The sequence below is a fragment of the Rhodamnia argentea genome, chromosome 3 (genome assembly GCF_020921035.1).
Source record: "Rhodamnia argentea isolate NSW1041297 chromosome 3, ASM2092103v1, whole genome shotgun sequence".
Taxonomy (NCBI): Eukaryota; Viridiplantae; Streptophyta; class Magnoliopsida; order Myrtales; family Myrtaceae; genus Rhodamnia; species Rhodamnia argentea.
In genome coordinates, this window is record NC_063152.1 from 6,704,210 (window position 1) to 6,725,305 (window position 21,096).

At 41.3% G+C, this 21,096-nt stretch overlaps 3 protein-coding genes across 3 annotated transcripts; all 3 read right to left on the minus strand.

Moving 5' to 3' along the window:
- Positions 1–6,104: 6,104 nt before the first annotated feature.
- On the minus strand, positions 6,105–8,109 carry LOC115726414 (sugar transport protein 1-like). The gene is given in 5 exon segments (XM_030656266.2): positions 6,105–6,655; positions 6,806–7,435; positions 7,532–7,854; positions 7,978–8,058; positions 8,061–8,109. Coding segments are annotated over 5 exon segments (1,563 nt in total). The 3' UTR covers positions 6,105–6,175.
- Positions 8,110–13,250: 5,141 nt separating this feature from the next.
- Positions 13,251–15,947, minus strand: LOC115726408 (pentatricopeptide repeat-containing protein At5g46460, mitochondrial). The gene has a single exon (XM_030656263.2). The coding sequence runs from the start codon at positions 15,939–15,941 to the stop codon at positions 13,776–13,778; it is 2,166 nt and encodes a 721-aa protein (XP_030512123.2). The 5' UTR covers positions 15,942–15,947; the 3' UTR covers positions 13,251–13,775.
- A 2,901-nt stretch (positions 15,948–18,848) lies between these two features.
- On the minus strand, positions 18,849–20,884 carry LOC115730782. The gene is made up of 2 exons (XM_030661387.2): positions 18,934–20,884; positions 18,849–18,898 (listed from the first exon to the last, which is right to left on the minus strand). Exon 1 carries the CDS (start codon positions 20,719–20,721, stop codon positions 18,946–18,948), a length of 1,776 nt encoding a protein of 591 aa, XP_030517247.2. The 5' UTR covers positions 20,722–20,884; the 3' UTR covers positions 18,849–18,898; positions 18,934–18,945.
- Between the last annotated feature and the right edge of the window lie 212 nt (positions 20,885–21,096).

Genomic DNA, 21,096 nt, shown 5'->3' on the forward strand with positions numbered 1-21,096 from the left:
GCAGCAATGTTGTAGCGAACCCATTAACACTTATCTTAAATAAGTCCGAGGAGTTTTGCCGAAAGTTTAATCAAATCTTTGCACAAGAGTTTAGCAATGTCGCAGCGAACTCTTCGATCATACTTGTGCGTATGGATGCAAAACTTGATTGTACTTATGAGTAAAAGTTTAGGACTTGATTTCATGAAGTACAGGTTTGAGAATGGATTACACTTTTGAATCAAGATTTAGAACTGAGTTTGATCAAAATTAAAAAGCTCTGACTTATACTCATTCCGCTTATGGGTCTTCAAATATTCTAATATACTGTTCTCCTTTTGGATTTGAACAAGTTGGAGTATCACGAGACTTAAGTACGATGGGAGAAACTCAATTAAGACAATTTGGATATTCCAATGACAACTTCGAAATAGTAGATGATTGTGTACATGTTGCGCTAGTATGCCTGACAATGTTAGATGAGCGCGCGAGATTCTAATGGGTTAATTTCTTGAATTTATGAAATTCACTGACTGTGCAATGGTGTGAAAGATTAATCGTTAATCGGTTCATCCGATTTCGACTTACTACTTGGGGAGAAAAAGGTTCTCATTTTTTGCTTCGACTAGGACTTGATCCGTCACCAATTTGCTATCGAGGGCCCTTAATGTACTCGTTAAACAAACTTCATTCTTTACAATCAAAACCTAGAGGGTAATACCTATTACGAAAATAGTTCAATCAAATCGCAAACCGCATGTTGATTGTGTCTTGATGATTCCATAGGGTGGTAGTAGATTAGTTCCAAAAGTCGAGGCTCCTGCATCGCAGGAGACCCAAGAAAGGATCGATGGGGTTGGGCATTTGGTGCATCAAAAACTTGGATCTCTGGCTGCCACGGAGGAACGGAAGCTGCCGCTCGAACTCGTTGCTTTCAGTTCAATCTTGGCACATGTCTCACGTGGGGAGAGAATGTTCCTGCAACCTTACAGAATGCGGAGGTTTAGCATATTCCGCCGCTTCTTCACATCAAGAAGTCAACTCCGACTTAGGAATCCGCTAAAAGCCTTCGTGGCCAACGATTGGAGTCATCGGGTTTTGTCGTCATCCACTCAACCAGTTTCTCAAGGTCTTCAGTATATATACAGACGAGGTATAGTCCCTTCAAAGCAGAGTGTTACTCAAGAAATGGCTAATGTTGGAAAGGGTGCAATCATCTTCTTCTTCCGAGTGTTCCTGCTTCTCACCCTCTTGCTTGGTGTCTCCATGGCTGAGAACAAGCTCATCACAGGCCGTAAGTCTTTCCTCTCCCACACATCATTGTAGGATTTGAGACGATTCTTATATGGAAATTGCTTGATAGTGTTACGCTAATAACGGACTGACCCGACGCTAGTAGTCTCAGCTCACAAGTTTGCTCGATAGTCGCCATCATCGATAAACCTCATTTTGGATCGATTAGATTCTTTTCCGTATAAGCCGGACAGACTCAATCAGGTTATTGAACTCCTTTTATATTGTACAAGCAACAAAAAAATCTTTCCAAAGAGCAAAAGGGTGTTCTCCAAGCCTAGGGTTTCTTTAGTACAGCGAATCAAGGAATGTTTATGCTTTTGTTCATAACAACCATTCATGTCAAAATAAGGAACGGAGGAAGGAACAGCAGCCCTTAATAACTCTTCTTTTCAACATGAAATTGAACAGCCAGGATCCTCGAAGCGAATTTGGCCTGTGATACTGCTTTCGGCGTGAGAGCTGGGGATACATGTTCCACCGTGGCCGAGACGTTCAGCTTGGCCACCGACATCTTCAATTCAATCAACCCCAATCTCGATTGCGGTTCTCTATTCCAGGGTCAATGGCTTTGCGTTCAGGGGACACCAAGCTAAAACTCTACTTCAGGGTGTTCCATAAGAGTTTGTCCAAGAAGGGGCTTCAGTTAACCTCAGTATAAATAAGGAGGAATTGGACCGCCTCCTCCATCTTAGGGTTCTTTTTCCTGGGTACTTTTGATTTATGTGGGTCAAATGTGCTTCTTCCTTCATGTTCAGTCTTCTGCTACCTTGTGTCTAGACTCTAATGAGCTTCCAAAATTACTCATATAACTCTATAAACCTCCATTTTAGTGATTGAGAGATACGTAAATAATTGTCAACCTTGATTGAAAAATATGATCCAAGAGTTTCACAAGCAATTAGGATACCTTCCTCGGTTGCACAGGAATCAAAACTGAGAATGTTTTTTCCCTGTTAGCCATTGCTTGTGTGGCCTTGTTTTAAGAAAGTAAACGGCGGAGTTGTAGCCAGTCGAATCATTAGTGTTATTTAGATTAAAAAAAAATCATTAGTGTTATGGCTAGCGATATGACCTAAAGGGGTGAAGAGGTTATAATATGAAATCTAACAAATTTTCTTGTAATAGAGAGATGATCAAGTTGATATATTTTAGAATAGATTCGATATACATAAGAAGAAGCTGCTAATATCAAGTAGTTAAAATTATAAGTAAGATCAAACGAGATAGATGCGAAGTGATTTATAGTGGTTCGGTTTAGATCAAATTTATGTTTACTCTCTCGGAGTAACCGCCACCAATAGGCTGGATTCAAATAGTGATTCTTTTGTATATACAAGTTTTGTTTGTTTCTGCTTCAAGCACATAGATCCCACGACCAATACTACAACTCTCGTACTCTTTAGAATCAATGTATCACTCTTAATGAAACTTTCGTTTGCACAACGTGTGAAACTCATGAAGTTCTCTTAGTTTGCCTGTCCCTTCCTTCGACTTGTATTGTTCTTTTTTATAGTTGCAAATATTTGAGATGACAATTGAATTATCTTCAATGTAATCAATTTAGCTATCATAGATTTGCCGAAAAAATTGTCGGAGATCTAATTGCCCATACACAACCAAGTCTTCTGGTAATCTTGTAGCTTCCACGAATAGAGACACATTATATTAGGAAATTATCTATGTCCACCGTTATAATGAAGGGAAAATTTCAAATAAGAGCTTGAAGTGCTTTTGTTTTCTCAAATAGGGGCCTGAAGTGTACCTTGTTTAAAATAAGGGCCTAAAATGCTCAAATCGTCTAAAAAAAGAGCTTGACCAAATGTCGTTTTCGTCCTTACCTTTTTGATTTTTTTTCTTTCTGTATTTCTGTATTTTTTTTCCCTTTCTTTTTTTTTTTTTTTCTCTCTTCCCTCTCCCTTTCTCGTCCCTCTGTGGCACGGCCATGGTGGCCTTGAAGGACGTCCTCCCCAAAAAACTTTCTCATGTCCTTGTTCTCCTCTCCCCGTATTCCTCCTCGTGGCTTAGACGTGGAGCCCATCGGGTGGCTTGGGCGGGCAGAGTAGGACGTCCCTCCCACAATGGCCGGTTTAGAGCCCTCTTTGGCTGATCTACGTTAATGAGATTCCTGTCTTTTGTGTTCAGCCAATTCCTGGGCATCTTGGCCCGCCAAAAAAGGCATAATCCCTTCTAGGACGGTGCGTTGGGAAAGGGAAAACAGCAGAGCGGGAGCCAGGCGAGGGTAGGGGGGGGGGGGGGGGGAAATAAGAAAAAAAAATTAAAAAACATAAGGATAAAAATGCCTTTCATCCAAGTCCTTCTATGAGACGATTTGAACACTTCAAACCCTTTTTTGAAACAAAATCCACTTGAGGCTTTTATTTGAAAAAAACAAGAGCACTTCATGCCCTTATTTGAAATTTTTCTTTGTAATGAATAATTGAATGGATTATCCTTAGAGATAGTAAATCCGCAATTCCACTTGGAGAGCAGCAAATGATAGATCAAGCGATGCTACGGAAATTACAATCGAGTCACTCAAACACTCTTAATATTTCTCATCTCCCAATTACACGCAATTGCTCACATAAAATTTAGCACTCACAATATTCCTCGCAGACATAATCTTTCAATTTCACAAATTTTTTACAAACCATACCACAAGATTTAATTGGCTTCAACACTCTTGAATTGCTTTAATGTGTAGTTCACAAAGAAGCCGTGCCTCGCTCCTTGGCACAGAGACCTGCTTATATAGTATTTAGATTATAAATAAGAAGCCCTTTAAGGAAACCTGCTCAAACTAGAAAATCTATTTGGATAGGATTTTTCTTATGAGCTCAAACTCGAGACATACTTTCAACACGCCCGGCCTGCACGGAGCAATCAAAACCACCACGTGAAATAAGCGGTTTTACTTCATTCTTACCACATGTTACATGGGAAGAGTTTAGCATTCTTTACATCGAGATATCATCTCTCGCTTAGGTATTGGCTAAAAGCCGGCCTTTCGTCATCGTCCACTCAACCAGTTTCTCAGCGTCCTCACCATATATACAGATGATTTATAGTGCCTTCAAAATCAGAGTCTGATTGGTGTCTTTAAAGTTAGGTACATATTTACATAAGAAATGGCTGATTTTGTGAAGAGTGCAGTCTTCTTCTTCTTCCAAATGTTGCTGGTGCTCTCACTCCTGCTTGGTGTTTCCATGGCTGAGAACAAGCTGATCAAAGGCTGTAAGTCTTGCTCTTTTCGCACTTCATTTTAGGATTACAGATGATTCCTTGAAGGACCGAAGGGGAAAAAGTGTAAAAAAACGCTTAAACCTATAGTATTGATGTCAATTTAGTTATAAACCTTTTAATTGTGCCAATTTAGTCTTTAACTCTTTTTGCATTTGTGGCAATTGAGTATATCCGGCCAAATTTTGGCCGAAAATCCTTAACGTAGACTCCAACCGTCCTGTGTGGCACGGCCGTGCGCAGACATGAACTTTCTTAATTTTTTTTTGTTTTTAAATTTTTTTTGTTTTTTTGGTTTTCTTTGCTTTGCTATTTTTGTTTTAAGTTGAGGGCCAGCAAGGGTCGCCAGCTGACCCCTACCAGCCACAGGCGAGGAGACAACATCAGTAGTCTTAGCACTCGAGTTTGGTTACATATACAATATCGTCAATATACCTTATTTTGGTCCAAATAGGTATCGCGAATCAATAAATATTTTGATGATAATTGACGTTATCATCCGCTCGTGATTGAAGGCATCTATCACCGATCTTAAAACTTACCCTTTCTTCTTTTCGATGTGAAATTGAGCAGCCGGGATCCCCCGAGCGGACGATCCCGACTTGGCGTGCGCTACGGCTTACGCCGTCAGGGCCGGGGATGGTTGTAGCTTCGTGGCGGAGATGTTCGGCATGACGAACCGCATGTTCCACTCTATCAACCCGAACGTCGACTGCGGTTCTCTGTACGTGGGTCAGTGGCTCTGCATTCAGTAGATGCCCAGCTCAAACTCTACTTCATGGAGTTCCAAAAGAGTTCATATCCAGGAAGGGTCACCAATTTAACCTCGGCATAAATAAGGAGTGATTGGACTACCTTTCTCCATCTTAGGGTTCTTTTGTCTTGGTACTTTTGATTTATGTATATGTCGAATGTCAACTTTTCTTCATTCCTTCGAGTGTGATCTTTCGCTAACTCATGTCTAGACTCTAATGAGCTTCGGAAATTACTCGTCGTAGCACTATAAACCTCCTAATTTTAGGATGACAAACCCCTTTAACCCGATCCATATAATATCTTTTTCGAGAGCCGGAGGAAATTGGGTCTCAAATGAAGTCGCGATAAAACAATATCACCTTATTTATGGTCAAATCAAGGACCATATGAGCTCATTCACTACTAACAAAACTACTAGATGCGAGATTAAAATTCTTATTGTGATTTACTTCGTCAATTATGGTAAATCAATTATTTTTGGCCACGCAATTCCCACATAGGTGACAATCCATATCGCTATCGCAACTTTCCTAATTTATCATGGTGAATTTGTCCCTCCAATTTCGCGCTTAGGTTTAGGTTTGACAGCTGAAAATGTTCTATTCGTCTTTCAATGTTCACATGAAGGTGTTATCAATCAGTTTAAAGAATTATCTAAACCAATGGACAAGAAATATCACCTGTAAGCAGCATCACCTCTTTACTTCTGAACAAAAAACATTTTATTTTCTTCTTGTGCAAGGATTTTATTCAGTAAATTTCAGAAACTGGCTGTCCACGAAAGCAAGTTCAAGAACAAAGTGCATGATCAAAGACATCTAAAACAATTAGGATTATGTTTAGAACGAAACCAAGACTAGAAACAATGAAAAATGTTGTCCAAAATCTTCACATGACTCTTCATTCATACACCTTTCGGGGTCTGTCCGCCTTCGCCCATCTCGATCCGCCCGATAGGAACCTCGTCGTCGCCCACGAATCTAGACCAATACCAGTGCTTCCTCCACACCATGCCCATCTCTTCGATCGGAATGCCTTTGGTCTCGGGCAAGAAGAAGTAGATGAATATGGACATGGCAAGCACAAAGAAGGCGAAGAACAAGAACAACCCGAACTTCATGTGGCACAGCATGCTGAGGAAGATCTGAGCCACCATGAACGTGAAGATCATGTTGACCGAGACGTTTATGCTCTGGGCGGCTGACCGGATCTCCAAGGGGAAGATCTCGCTCGGCACGAGCCACCCGAGCGGCCCCCACGACCACGCAAACCCGGCGACGAAGAGGCAGATGAAAGCCACCACGATGCCCGCGTACCACTTGGGCAACTCGCCCGGATTACCGTCCACTCCGAATTTCGCACCAATTGCAATGGCAACAACAACCTGGACATGTCAATGGAAAAATTGCAATTTGTCTAGTCAAGTCTTCAACAATTCGGTCATTAATCCCAATTACATGTGCAGTGATATCCATCATATACTAAGCAAAAAGATTGCAGAAGAATTTGGTAGCAAAAGTATAAGATCAAGCACCTGGCAGATCAGCATTTGAGTACCACCCTCTAGGAAAAGGGCTCTCCTACCCGCTCTATCAGCGGCGAAGATGGAGACCCACGTAGCGCCGACATTGACGAGCCCCGTGATCACGGCGGACATGAGGGAGGCGTTGTTCGTAAACCCCAGGGTGTTGAACAAGACGGGGGCGTAGAACATAAACACATTCATCCCGGTGAGCTGCTGGAAGAAGGGAATCAGTATCGCCATGCTGAGGTGAGGCCTGTACTTCCTCTGCAAGAGGTTCAGCCACGGGTGCTCCACCCGCTTCGATTCCTCGCTCGCCGCTATCAGGTCGTCAAACTCCTCATCAACATTCTCAACGCCGCGGATCTTCCTCAGCTCCGCCTTGGCAGCCTCCCGCTCGCCCCGCTCTATCATCGAGTTAGGGGTATCGGGGAGGACGAGGGACCCGAAGGTGACGATGAGGGCGGGGACCACGGCGCCACCGAGGCTGAGCCGCCAACCCCAGCCGCCCTTGATCTTCGCGAAGAAGTAGTTGAGGACATTGGCCACCAGGATTCCGACCGTGATGGATAACTGGAACCCTATGTTGAGAGCTCCTCTGTACTTGTAAGGGGCCATCTCAGAGAGGTAGAGAGGCACAGACTGGAAATTTATCCAAGTAAACATATTAGAAAAATTAGTCTCTCAAAAAGTACAATAAAATTAACGATTGAAAATCAAAGATTAAAAAAGCTTAACCTGATTGGCGAATCCGATACCGAAACCAAGGAGGATGCGACCGACGATGAGCATCCACACGGCATGGGCGAACCCGTTGAGGAGAGCGCCGGCGCAGAAGAGGATCCCGCCCAAGAGCATGGACGGCTTCCTCCCCCACCTCCTGGTCACAGTCGAAGCCACCAGCGACGACAGGAGCGCCGCCAAGTAGAGGGACGAGGTGAACATGGTGAGGGTCTCGCTGTCGTACTGGCAGTACTGGTTCGTTGTCTTCTCGCCTTGCTGTTTCCTGTACACCGATGGGAAAAACCTCTTCAAGAACGGCGGCATCGACGTAACCCCACCTGCGATCACAACAGGAAAAAAACCCAAAATTTTTCTCAGTCTGGTTAGAACCCGCACACAGACATAAACATGGCAAAGGGGAAGAGCGCATGGAGAAACATATAGAGAAACCCATCGTTTACCGGAGATCCCGATATCATAGCCGAAGATCAGGCCGCCCATCGCCCCGACGATGCACGTTACCAGCACATACGGCGTGAGCTCCCCGGGTACTCCCGGCCGTCACCGGGGACGACGACTCCCACCGCAGGCATTCTTAACAAACCCTAGCTCTCGCTGCTCTATACTCACACCGGGGTTGAAGAAGAAGACGATGGTGAAGTCGAGAACGAGTTGCAGAGAGAACGATCAAGGTGAGGATCACGAGAGAGAGCACTATATAAAGAAGGAAGTGTCGACTGTTATGGCAATGAACCATGCCGGAAAAGGCAAGCTTCTTCCCACTATCTTACAGCTAATCGCTTAGGGATCTGAGTTATCAAAAGTGGCAAAATTCTAATCCTAATCCAAAATTAATGTGCGGCTTCTTGATTCCTTGTTTGCCCCCTTTTTTTTTTTTCGATCTTTCCTTATTAAGAAGAAGATAAAGACTCAATGTCAATCAATCGTCATCGTTTCTTATCTTTACAAAAATCCAGGATGATACCTTACTCTCGAGAAATGAATCGGATTGATGAGGTCCATCGTATCTGTGTATATAGCTTACGGAATACTTAACGATGCAAATGGATCGGATGCATATCGAGAGTTGTTCTCGTGTGATAATATTTTATTCCAGGTTACATATTATCCACCGTCAATCCCAATTTAATGATTATCCACGCTTTGTTCATACTAATCTTAGTAATCGGCCATTCTTAGTAGGAAATTAAATCTATCTAATGGAGGGAATCGTCAGGGCTTATTAATTATGACTTATCTAGCCAGGAAGGAATCTCACTTTTGGAAACTTCCTTACAAGAATCGAAGTAATAGAAAGGGGATTTTACCCTTTTGGCCTCCGTAGTTTTGGGGGATTTCGCTTTCGGTCCTTATACTTTGTTCGGTTATAATTCTAATCCCCGTACTAGTCTCCGGTGACAATTTGAGTCCTTCCATCAGCATTTCCATTCAACATTTACCGGAAATTTTTGAGTAAGCACCGGCTATTAAGACGTGATACCTAGTGTGTTCACGACCTTATGAACCAAATTAAAAGTTGTCGGCGTAAGTACTCTGACCAAGAAAAAAAATTGTCGGCGGAAGTATGAGGGTGAGAATTCTAAAAGCACAAATTATAGGGACCAAAAGCGAAATCCTCCCAAATTGCAGGCATCGAAAATGTAATATCCCCTACTAGAAACGTGGTTTAAATCATATTATTTGGAATAGAAATGCAGAGAATGGTACATAAAATCTCATTAATCAAGGATACGAGGACTAATACAGCGTCCAAATCTGAATATTTCAAAAGTATAGGGATCAAAAGCGTGACTTGTTTTAGAGCCTTGCCTGCGTGTCAGTTTCCGGTGGTGCCGACGGGGCAACTGATCTCCAGCATATTGTGAACGGGAATTTTGTGGAAGGACTTAAATTGTAGCCGGAGAATTGCAGGAGGGCAATAATTGTAACCGAACAAAGTATAAGGACCAAAAGCGAAATACCCCAAAATGGTGGGGGTCTTGGGAAACTTTTAATTTAACACGTCCGACTACATGGGCATGGAGGGAAACAGCTGTGGTAATTATGTAGGGAATCTGGAACCAATCAATTGATTATGCCAGAAATGGAATTGGTCGGTGTCTGCCTGGATAATCCTCGGCCAAACTTACTTCTCTTTCTGATGTTTTTTTCATAAAAAGAAAAAGGAAAAAATGAGAGTTGGAGATGAAGATGTTTTAGGTCAACCACTCTTTTCCCTTTTTTTTTATTTTTTTTCAACAATAGTGATGCGAAATCCTTTTTTTTTGGTCGAAAGAAAGATTTCACGTACAAAATTTAAAGCTTTATCGAAATATGGGTATGAATGGATATAGTTTACTGCAAATGACAGAATGTCGAAATTGGAATATAACTCTAGTTGAGGAAGTGCATATAATGTTGTTTAAAGAGTAGGAACTAAAGTCAAACTTTGAAGATTGGCAGAGATTTTTACGAGACCTTTTTTTTTTTTTTTTTGTCAAAAAGAAAGATTTCACATGCCAAATTTAAAGCTTTATCAAAATATGGGTATGAATGGATATAATTTACTGCAAATGACAAAATGTCGAAATTGAAACATAACTCTAGTTGAGGAAGTGCATATAATGTTATTTAAATAGTAGGAACTAAAGTCAAATTTTGAAGATTGGCAGAGATTTTCACGAGATTGCAATTGAGTACAATTTTTTTTTCGAAAAATTGCAGCTTTGTCCATATATGTACAAAGTTTAAATGAGTCCTTCCTTTACGGAAGGAACCCTCTCACGTACTAAAGAGTTGTGGAGGTGAAATTCGATACTGTAAATGTACAATTTTGATATTTCATTGTGAAAGATAAACAAATTCTTCCATTTCTTTATGTGCTTTCTTTAATTTTTGCAAGTTTATTTCATTTTGGCATTGCTCCATCGTCAAATGATTTGGGATTGGTGGCAAGATCCTAGATTGTTACTGTCCGTTTGAGATACTTAAAAACGTTTTGGCTTAGTGGGCTCAGGACAAGACTCGTTAGGGATGGTCCACCTTACGCGTAGCAATACATGATTAGCTCGTGTCCGCCGGACACGTGGGAGCTGGTCTACCATCAATTTCCAACAACCGATCTTCTGATTGTAATAGGTATAAATGCCCCCGTCAATTCCTTCATCGAGGATACTTTTTGGACTCCTAACGAGTGACTCTTCATCCCTTACTTGTGGATGCAAGCACTTTGAATTTGAATTTCAAGTTTCCTATACGAACGCTATGGGAAACCAATTGCTTTAATGGAAGTTCCGTTGACATAAAGTCCGATGAAGCCATGTCTTCTGGCAACTCTTCAAACAGTGGGGACGATGGCGGAGCATGGAAGGAAAATGATGAAGATGAAAGGAAAAAATAAAAAATAAAAACCATTTTAAGGTAAAAAAAAAATTATCCATTTTAAATTGGCACTCCTATATTTAGCAATGTGCATCAATCTTTTCTGAGTAAGCAAGTCACTATATGGAGCTACATTTTGGAGAGCGGGAAGACTGCTACTGTTCTCGTGCTCCCTGTGTGACAAAGATCCCCTGTTCTCTCTGCCAAGCCAGTTCATCCCAGTGCTACAGGCAACTACAAAAACATCAACCTCTCGAGCCCATAGTGAGCCATTCTTTCACCTGCAGCTTTCCCAACCGGAAGTGGTTGTTCGCGTTGCGTAAGAGAACTCTCAGGGAGATATCCAACGAAACTCTCAAGCAGCACTTGCGCATGCCTCCGTCACTAAAGGGCGACTGCCACTGCCATTCAGGCCTATAGGGAACTGCTTAAAGCATATAGGCAAAAGCAAAGTCAAAAGAGATGCAGCTTCATGAACTGGTAGAACAATAATAATAGAAAACCAACAGTATAAAACATCTATGAGAGAACATCAACCAGAGACACAGCCAAGGTTGTTGCATCTCCTAATGAAGATTTTCTAAATGTACTTCAAAAAGCTGCAAACTAACATGGTTCTCTTCCTATTTCTTGTAGAGTAAAGGCTGCTGGTGAAAATAGCTAAATCACTCTCCAGTGAAACCTCTTTTATCATTTCCACATGGCAAAATTCACAAGACAAATCTATATGACAATTTTGTGAAGACTTCATTGAAAGAGTAACCGTTGTAATTTATGGGTCGTGTGGGGGTGAAGAAGAAATCACATAGCCATACCTGTATGCTATGTCATAAACATCTAATGCAAGATAGTAAGTAATGACTATCAAGAAAGCTTTATTGCGAATCAGATCACACCATGACACGTTTCTAAAGAATGAGTCCAAGCCTCTTGGATATTGATCATATTCACTTGTAAGCAAATGACAGAGCTCTCTTTTACCCTACATATCAGAATAGTACTTTATAATAGTCAAATAATCACAACATACCTGACTAGATGTCAAAAGAGTCAGTTCTTCAAAGTTTATACCTCTAACCTCAGAACAAAAATAGTTCTTCAAATAAGACCAGAATGAAGTACCGCTTTCTACTACTCATGACAGAAAGACGAAAGTAACTGAAGGGCAAGGAGTATTAGCATTTTGTGTAGTATAACAGAAACAGAAATGTTCTAACCAGTTTATGCAGACATTTTGGGAGACAACTCTCCAGTCTAGACATAATGTGCAAATGTTTAGGGAGGCCAAAGAAAATGAATAGTCCGACAAAACACCATAACCTTTTCTCTTAATGTACACGCAGCTTCAAATGTATGGCCAAGTGTAACTTTCAATTGTGGAAAGTGTTTAAACTTGGTATGCACAACCTGAAACTTACCACAAGTAAACTGAGTTCAAGTATGTATCATCAGAACTATGAATTAAAATGCACTCTGGGATCCTACTTTTATCCATAGAAATAAGAAATCCACAAGGTAGTGCTAGATTATTACTGGGCAGAGGTATTGTGAAATTCATCTTCAACATAAACAAGACTGGTTCTCCATTGCGGTCAGGATGATTCAGGTAATTGGCAGCCCCAGCCACATATTAGCAAGAAGCGAGAATATAGATGGCACAAGAGTATGGACTTCAACCCCATGCAACACGAAATAATCCACAGGCGTAAAAGAATTCTTAGGGAGGCAGACCTCCTAGGATAGTGAAAACTGCAAAATAAAGAGCTGACTAAGCGCTATTAGAAGAAATAGTTTCCACTTCTTGTGCAATACATAAGGGAGCATCGATAACTGATCAATTGTGCTAGACCATTGAGAATTTATTGTGCTTTTATATCTACCAGTTTCTATCACAAACACCTGCTCAACTTGAACAAGACAAGGACATGAGAGGACTGATTTTGGCACCACAAGTAAACAAACCTCACTTGGTACTGTCAATTTGTTGAAGAGCTTCAGCAACATTGCGGGAGGACCATAGGTGATATTGAATCCAAAGATGAAGAAGCTTTTGTTAAATCTCATAGACCTAATGAAGAAACAGAGAGAGGCTCTGAAAATGCTAATAGAGGGGGGTTGTGGAGAAGAGTTGATGGGACATTTCCAGAAAAGGACCAGCTCTCAATTCCAAATCAGAAAAGGGGAGGCAGGGAAGGTACGTTATGGGTTGGGTGGATTTCTTTTCTTTTACCAAAGCGGTACTTCCTTCTTCCTAAATGCCCTAATTACTCTCTCTCTCTCTCTCCCCAAAAAAAAAAAAAAAAAAAAAAAAGTAGCTATTTCAAGGTCTGTTTTTCTCACTTGAGTTTATCTCTCTCTCTCTCTCTCTTCTCTCTCTCTCTCTCTCCCGGTGCTCGAGAGAGAAAGAAAGTAGCTATTTCCAAGGTCTGTGTTTTCTCACTTGATTTTATTCTGCAGAAGTGATATCTTACAATGAATTTGTTTTTTTTTTTCGGGTCGGTCCAAGCCATAAGCAAGCGATAAGCACTTCCTTCAACAGAAATTCCTGTATGGAGCCCATGGATGGCAATGCCATCCAAAGCAAGAGTTCCTTCCAAGTCATATAACTCTCCACATGCCCAACTCATAGAGCTGAGAAATACGTGAATGCCTTCAGCCTACTAGGCTAAACGAATCGACTTCAAGGATCATGCTGGGTCCACACTGGAGCTGATAAAAAAAGCCATGGATTCCACATGAATTTATTATGTCAACAATGAAGGTAAGCCCATATTTAATAGAGCCAGTGTGGCTGCCCCACTCTCATCACTGCCTTACACGATGAGCAATTTCAGGATGTATAGTGGTTCATAACAGGAGAAATAACCTCATGCCCTTGCTACCAATAATCCCCACAAGAGCAAATGCCACTCCTAAAATGATGAAAGCGGCTGGAATCTCTCACAACTATCTCCCGATCAACAATCTTTGCAATAAGTTTAATCGCAGAATGACAATCCCCACAGATACGAAGATTCTTCATTACAGTTACTGTACTGCCTTCAACAGTACTAATCAATGCAAATGCAACAGCAAGCCTTTCGCTATGGTAGAATAACAACTCTTCCTTCTGTTCGTCTTCCACATCATGGAGAGAGAACCTCTTATCTGGAACATGACCCAATTCCTTCAACTTCATTTTCAACCAATCCAGCTTCCAATAGATGTTTTCACTCAAAGGGTGGGATTTATCTCCGGGAAGAAATAAATGCTTTTGCCCCTTTATGGTAACCCAACTGCTACCTAGTTGCTTCACAATCCCTCTATCCCTCATAGTCACTCTCAATCTCGAGACTTCACCCCACCTATTAGCAGAAGCGTATAAATTGGACAATAAAACATAAGCAGCACTGCAGTGCGGTTCTAGCTCAAGAATATAGTTTGTAGCTCTCTCTGCCAAATCTATGTTAGAATGCATCCTGCAAGAACTAAGCAAAGCAAGCCACACTATGGAGTTAGCTTTAAGGGGCATGTTTCTTACAAGATCTTCTGCTTCCTCTAGCTTCCCATATCGTCCGAGGACATCCACCATGCATGCATAATGCTCGTGCTTCAATTCAATGGAAGTGTTTTCACTAAAGTATCGGAACAAGCATCTCCCCTTCTGTAGCATCCCAGAATGATTACAGGAAGAAAGCAATCCTGTGAGTGTGATCTCATCTGGTTGTACCAGTCCACGTATCATTTGGCTAAACAGCTCCATGGCCCACATGCCTCGGCCATGTTGTGCACACCCACAAACAATAGCATTCCATGTTACGATGTTCTTCTTCCTGATTCTTTTGAACACTGCAACAGCATCATCAATGACTCCACACTTATTATACATGACTATAAGAGAATTGCCAACAAAAACATCACACCCCAATTTCTGCTTAACAGCTGGCGCATGGACCTCCTTACCTCGATCTAGAGACTCTAAACCACAGCAAGAATTTAAAGCACTTACAAAAGAAGATTGATTAGGAAGAACACTTTTTCTTATCATGTCACTGAACACCTTAAGGCCATCTTCATGCCTACCATTCGAGCCATAACCAGTCAAAAGAGCTGTGCATATGACCACATTCCTAGACACTGCTTCATTGAAGACTTGGGTTGATTTCTCAATTCGCTTACATTTAGCGTAGAATGTGATGAGGGAAGCACATACAAATACACTAAGGCAGAATCCTGACTTGAAAACATGACAATGAATCTGCACACCAAGAGGAAAAGACAATGCATTTGCACAGGCACTCAATGCACATGTCAAAGTGCTTGCATTCGGTGCGATACCAGACTCAAACATTCTCTTAAAAACAACTAGAGCTTCCTCACACTTCCCATTTTGGTCAAGCCCGCCAATCATTGAAGTCCATGAAACGACATCTCGAGAAGGAATTTGCTCAAACAGCTTTACCGCATCATACACCCTCGCATTCTCACAATACCCGTGAAGCATCGTATTCCATGCAGTAAGATCTACTATGGGCATCTGCTCGAAAAATTTCTCTGCCCGCTCAACTTGTCCAAATCGAGAGAACCCATCTATCATCACGGTCCACGAAACAACATTGGGTTCGGGCATTTTATCGAACAGCTCTTGTGCCTTCATCAAGTCCCCGCAGTCTAAGCAGCCTTTGATCATCGTGCTCCAACAAATTGAGTCCCTCACCGGCGTTTCGTAGAACAGTTTCAGGGCGTCGCCAAGGCGGCCGTTTTGCGAGCGACCCGCGATCATCTTCGTGACCGAACGAACATCCGGGAATCGAAACGTGCCCAGAACCTCCCGAGTTCCATCTGGGTCCCCGTTCCTAAGGTGTGCAGAGACTGCGGGGCCGTCCCGAGCCGCGTAGCTCGCGCGATTAAAGAAGCGCTTGCAGAGTTGGGCGGAGGTTCCGCATGAACCGAGCCATGAAGAAGGGAATGAACGTGTGCGGGTGCGTCTGAGACTTGGAAAGGTGGCGCGAAAACTGATCATGACGACGCCCTCCTCTGCTGCCGAAGGAGAAGGATGAGACATATTTCCAACTCCGCCGTTAGTTTATTTTAAATTGAGTTGAGTTATAATAAATTTATCCCAAACTAATTTTTTAACCACCAAAAAATCAATACTTGTACACTTGTAATAAATTTATCATCCATTAGTTTTTTTTAAATTGAGTTAATATAAAAAAAAACCGGATAGTAAAAATCCCAGAATTTGATGGTAAATTAAAATTAGGGATAAATTTATTAACGTACATTTATATTTTTGGACAAAAATTATTTTGAGAATTTATTAAGTAAAAGGTTGGGGGTTTGTATTTTGATATTTTATGAGTTTTCTGTTTGATATGATTGGCATCACAAAAAAATTGATATGTGTGTGATAATTTTTTATTTTGAAAAAATTATGATTCATTTACACGCCAACTTGTATTTTATAAATTTACCCTCGTTAGTTTATTTTAAATTGAGTATATAAAATCCAAACTTTGTGTATAAAACTCATCTTTAATTACTACGTGTCATCTAACTCAGTAATTTGATGATAAAATTTAACGAAAATTAACGAATGATAAATTTGTCACATGTGTACCAATTTATATTTTTGGCCGCCATGGGTAAATTTATCGCAAATGTATCAATTTGGAGTTCTCCGTAGTATTAACCTTTGAATATAAACGTAATTTTAGAGTTTTTTTTTTTACATATATAAAATCGTCTAGACTTTACTTTAAAATTGTATTTAGATAAATTGAAATTTGTAGAGAGTGCTACAAATATTGAAATATGAAAAAAAAAATAACGATTTAACAAGCTACAATACTAAATTTTTAGTTTAATAAAAAGATTCATGATATTAAGACTGTTAAATCTGTTTATCAAATCTTGCAACAACAGGCAAGTTTAAATTCTCGCTATATTGAGATGGGATGGAGGTGGTGGAGCCACCGCAAGAAAATGAGCTTTAAGAGAAGAAGCCTAGGGAGTAGCAACGGAAGGTCCTACACCTTTATGACCAAAGTGACTATTACAAAGTTGTAAATAAGAGATGTGCGCATACGAACACACCTTCTTAAATGACACGTGAAATTTGACGAATAAAAGACACATACGCGTCATAAATTGAGTCAAAACTTAGTTTTAGTACCATGTCAGATACGCTAACCCAAAATGTTAAGAGATATATGGAAGGAAATTGCTTTTATATAAAAAGCATATAAACTATAAATGAAAGATATATAATATTTTAACCCAACGAAAAAGAGCTCAGAAATGAATTTTGAACCAAATTTTTGTGGACCAATTTCGTTGCTATTAGGTACTTTTAGTTTTAGTAATTCCGATAACATAATTTCGTTTGCACAAAATAAAAAAAGGAAAAAAAAAAAGCCACCAAAAATCTTAAATTATATCTATTATGACACATTTACGCCAAACTTTCTTTGTGACACAAAAAACCTTGAACTTATATCCGTGCGACACATTTATCTTAAACTTTTTTTCTTGCGACACGCGTCACAATTTGATGTAATTTTATCCCAAATTAAGTTTTCTGATGGCTTTTTCCCGATAAAAAGTTAACGTTCATATAGCGTGCACATCTTTACGAAGCCCAATTTTGAAAACCAAAATACGTAATATCGTCGCTTATTATTTGTCCATTTAATGAAGATTATAATGTTATAAATATGTATAAAAAAAAAGCAATAAACACAATTATTTTTAGCTACAGCTCCAAGCCGTTTGCGTTTTGAATTTTCAAAAAAAAAAAAGAGTGGAATTATGATACAACCATACAACCGTAAAGAGGTATTGACATGATTTTCCAGAGTAATGGATCGGCATCATGAGCTCCCTGGCCCTCCAAATAATTTAAAGATGGGACGTGCATTTAATGACCCGACACATTAAATGCAAGAAATTAGTCCCCCCCACCAAGCAACTTTTCTTGAAGCTTAAATGCTCCAAATCGAACCCAAAAAATACAGAAATTATTCGTGAAAATGATATCTAAAATCTCAAGAAAAATTCTAAATAAGAGACTTAAAGTATCCTCATTTTCTCAAATAAAAATATGAAGTAAAATTTTATCTCAAATAAAGACTTGAAATGTCCTTTTTTTTTTTCAAAAAATGGCACGATCAAGGGGTATTTTCGTCATTTAAATTTTTTGAATTTTTTTTTTAAATTTTTTCTTCTTTACTTTCCATTCATTTTCGTTGATGGCCGGTCTTAGATAATAGCTAGTCACCGGTGAGGGCTGAGCGACCTCGCCTAGGCAAGGCGAGCCGAGGCGAGGCAATCCTCACCTACAGCCATCAAGGCCGATCTCGCCTAGTTGAGGTGACCCTTGCCCTGCTCAGGTGAGGCCATCCATCCCTCGCCGTTGGTTGGCCATATCATGAGATGGACCACAAACGAAGGAAGGAAAAAGGAAAAAAAAAATCAGAAAATGCAAATAATGAAAATATCCTTGATCATGCTCTTTCTTCGAAATAATAAGAAGATTTCAGCCCTTATTTAAAATAAGATTCACTTCAGGCTCTTATTTAGAAAAGGACACTTCATGCCTTTATTTGTAATTTCCCTAAAATCTCATCTAATACTATTGCATATTACTGCTATAGAAATAACAACTTTCTTAAGCAGAGAAATTGATAAGAATAAGATTTCAAGTTAGATCGGGTATAAATCGCTAAAATTGTAGTATATAAAAAAAAAATGGTTCAATGTGGATTCAACGAGCCAATTCAGAAAGCACCAATTTTCGACCTACCTAAACCCGATCCGAGCCACCCATTTGATACCTATTAAAAATATAAAATCCCGGTTCATCGCAGTCTCTACATTGCAAAATAACATACCACCCGAAAAAAGAGACTAATTCAGGAAAATGCGAAAAAAAAAAAAAACAAAGAAGCAGAAAAATTTCAGCAAGAACAAGTTTACTAAACATTGGGATACAAACTATACAAAGTGGAAAACCATGTTCTTGGATTCTTTTTTTGTTCTTTTTTTAGCATTACATGTTCTTGGATTCAAGAATGCCAAAGTCCACCCAACACACTGCGGAATTTGTTCGTGGACAGCTTCCTCACGAGTCTCTTTGCATCAGAAACCTCATCCTCTGCCAGCCTCTCTATGGCCTTCAGATACCCAGAATTGGCAATCTTCTTCCTTCCACTGCTGCAGCTCGTCAACGACGTCAATGCAGATAGCAAGAACTTCCTCCGACCCGAATGATCCGCATCCGTCTCGATCAAATGCATCAGAAATTCCACGCTCTGCTCGTCCTGAGCGAACCTCTTCCTGTTCCTCGGGATCGAGACCATGCTAGAGAGCGACTCGGCCGCCATTTCGCGGACCCCGTGTGATTTCGCGTCGAGGAACCGGACGATCTCCAACATGAAGCCGGCGTCGCCTAGTGCCCTTTTAGCATCGTCCGATGATGTCTTGGTCAGCTTGAATGCCACCTTGAAGGCCAGTTCTTGGACCGAGGCCTCGCGGTCTCGGAGGTAGCGGACCACGACTTCCGCGAACCCGTGGTTCAGCATTATTTTGAGGCCGGTCTCGGAAGAGAAACAGAGATCCTCAATTGCCCTGAAAGCTACCTCCAGCGCTTTGGAAGACGATGAAGACGATGATGGCGGATTGAGGAGGCGCAATAAAGCATGGAATCCGCCTTCTCCGATGACCATTCGCCTCAAGAAATCATCCCCCGAGACAAAATCTTGCAGGAACTCGATTGAGCTAATCTGCACGGCCTCATCTCTAGACCTTGCTAGCCTGAGGAGCACTGAGATCACGCCTTCTTCAAGCATAAACCTCTTGATCTCCAAAACTCGGGCGAGATTCCGCAGCACCCCACAGGCAGAGCAAATCAACTCTGCCTTGGCGAAGTCGGTGTTGGAAGAACATATTCTCAACAGAGCTGTGACACCGCCATGAGCGGAGACCCTCCACGCATTCTCTGAATTAGTAGTCAATTTCATCAAACACCTTGCAGACAGTTCTTTGCCCACTTCGCCACCGCATTCCAAAACCCTAACCAGTGGAGCCACAATCCCTGCCATTATCACCGCACCATTGCATGAATCAAACCCTGCAACCACCGAGAGCACTCTCGCAGCCTCTTCTTGAACTTCCATCTCCAGAGAATCAAGAAAGCTGACCAGGAGGTGAATGATCTCCCCAACTCCCATGACCACCTTCACGAACTTCTCATCTTCACTCGCAGCATCGTGCAAACTAGCCAGAGCTTGCCTCCTTATTTCTGGGTCTTCCTCAATCTTCATCCTCGTCAACAAATCCTCAACGTAAAACCTCATGTCCTCCTTACAAGCCCCGAACCTCGGCTTGGAGACAACAATGGCATACCCCTGAGGAAAAGAACCAGCTTTGCGCAACCCAGAGAGATCCTTGACATGGCAATGCAGCTTCGTCAAGACCATGTCCAAATTGCTCTGCATCAACAGCTTCCCACCGTAGGAACGAGCCACGCATTTCTCAGCAAGGCCACGGCACTCCCTGACCGTGGCCATCGCTTCTCGAACCGTGCCGGAAAGCTCAGCGCTCTCGTCGGAGACGGCCAGCGCAGAAGATATCTCCACGAGCTTGCTCCGAATGAGCTGCCATTTCACTGCGAAGACCTTGATCGAGCGAGACAGGGAGGCCACCGAAGAAATCGACTCGATGGCCTCTTCGCAGGTGGGGTTCGGGTCCGCCGATGATTCTCGGAAGCTCTGTTCTTGGAGTGATCGTCTGTGAGCCTCTCCAGCTTCTTCTTCTGCTTCTTCTTCTTCGTCTTCCCCCATTTCTGCATCTACTAGCTGTTGTCGAAGGAGGACAATCTGCGAAGCCAGTGTCTGTAAATTTGAGAGGGGATCAAAGAGGACGAGACTTCATCTTCGGTTCTTGGAAGAAGGAGCTGAATCGGAGGCTGTGCCTTCATTCATTGCCAGTACAGGGCTCTGAGTATTTGGACTGGGGTGCGTGTCGCGTAAAAAGTGACACTTCACACAACGGTATTTTGTCACTTAAAACTTCGAAAATGAGATTTCTTGGACCGACCCATTTTTACTATTATAAAAAACAAACGCATGCATTATATAATATACATCCAAAAAATTCTAAACTTATTATACGGCGGCTAATTCAGCCATGAACCGTTCGAATGTGTCAATTTAGTC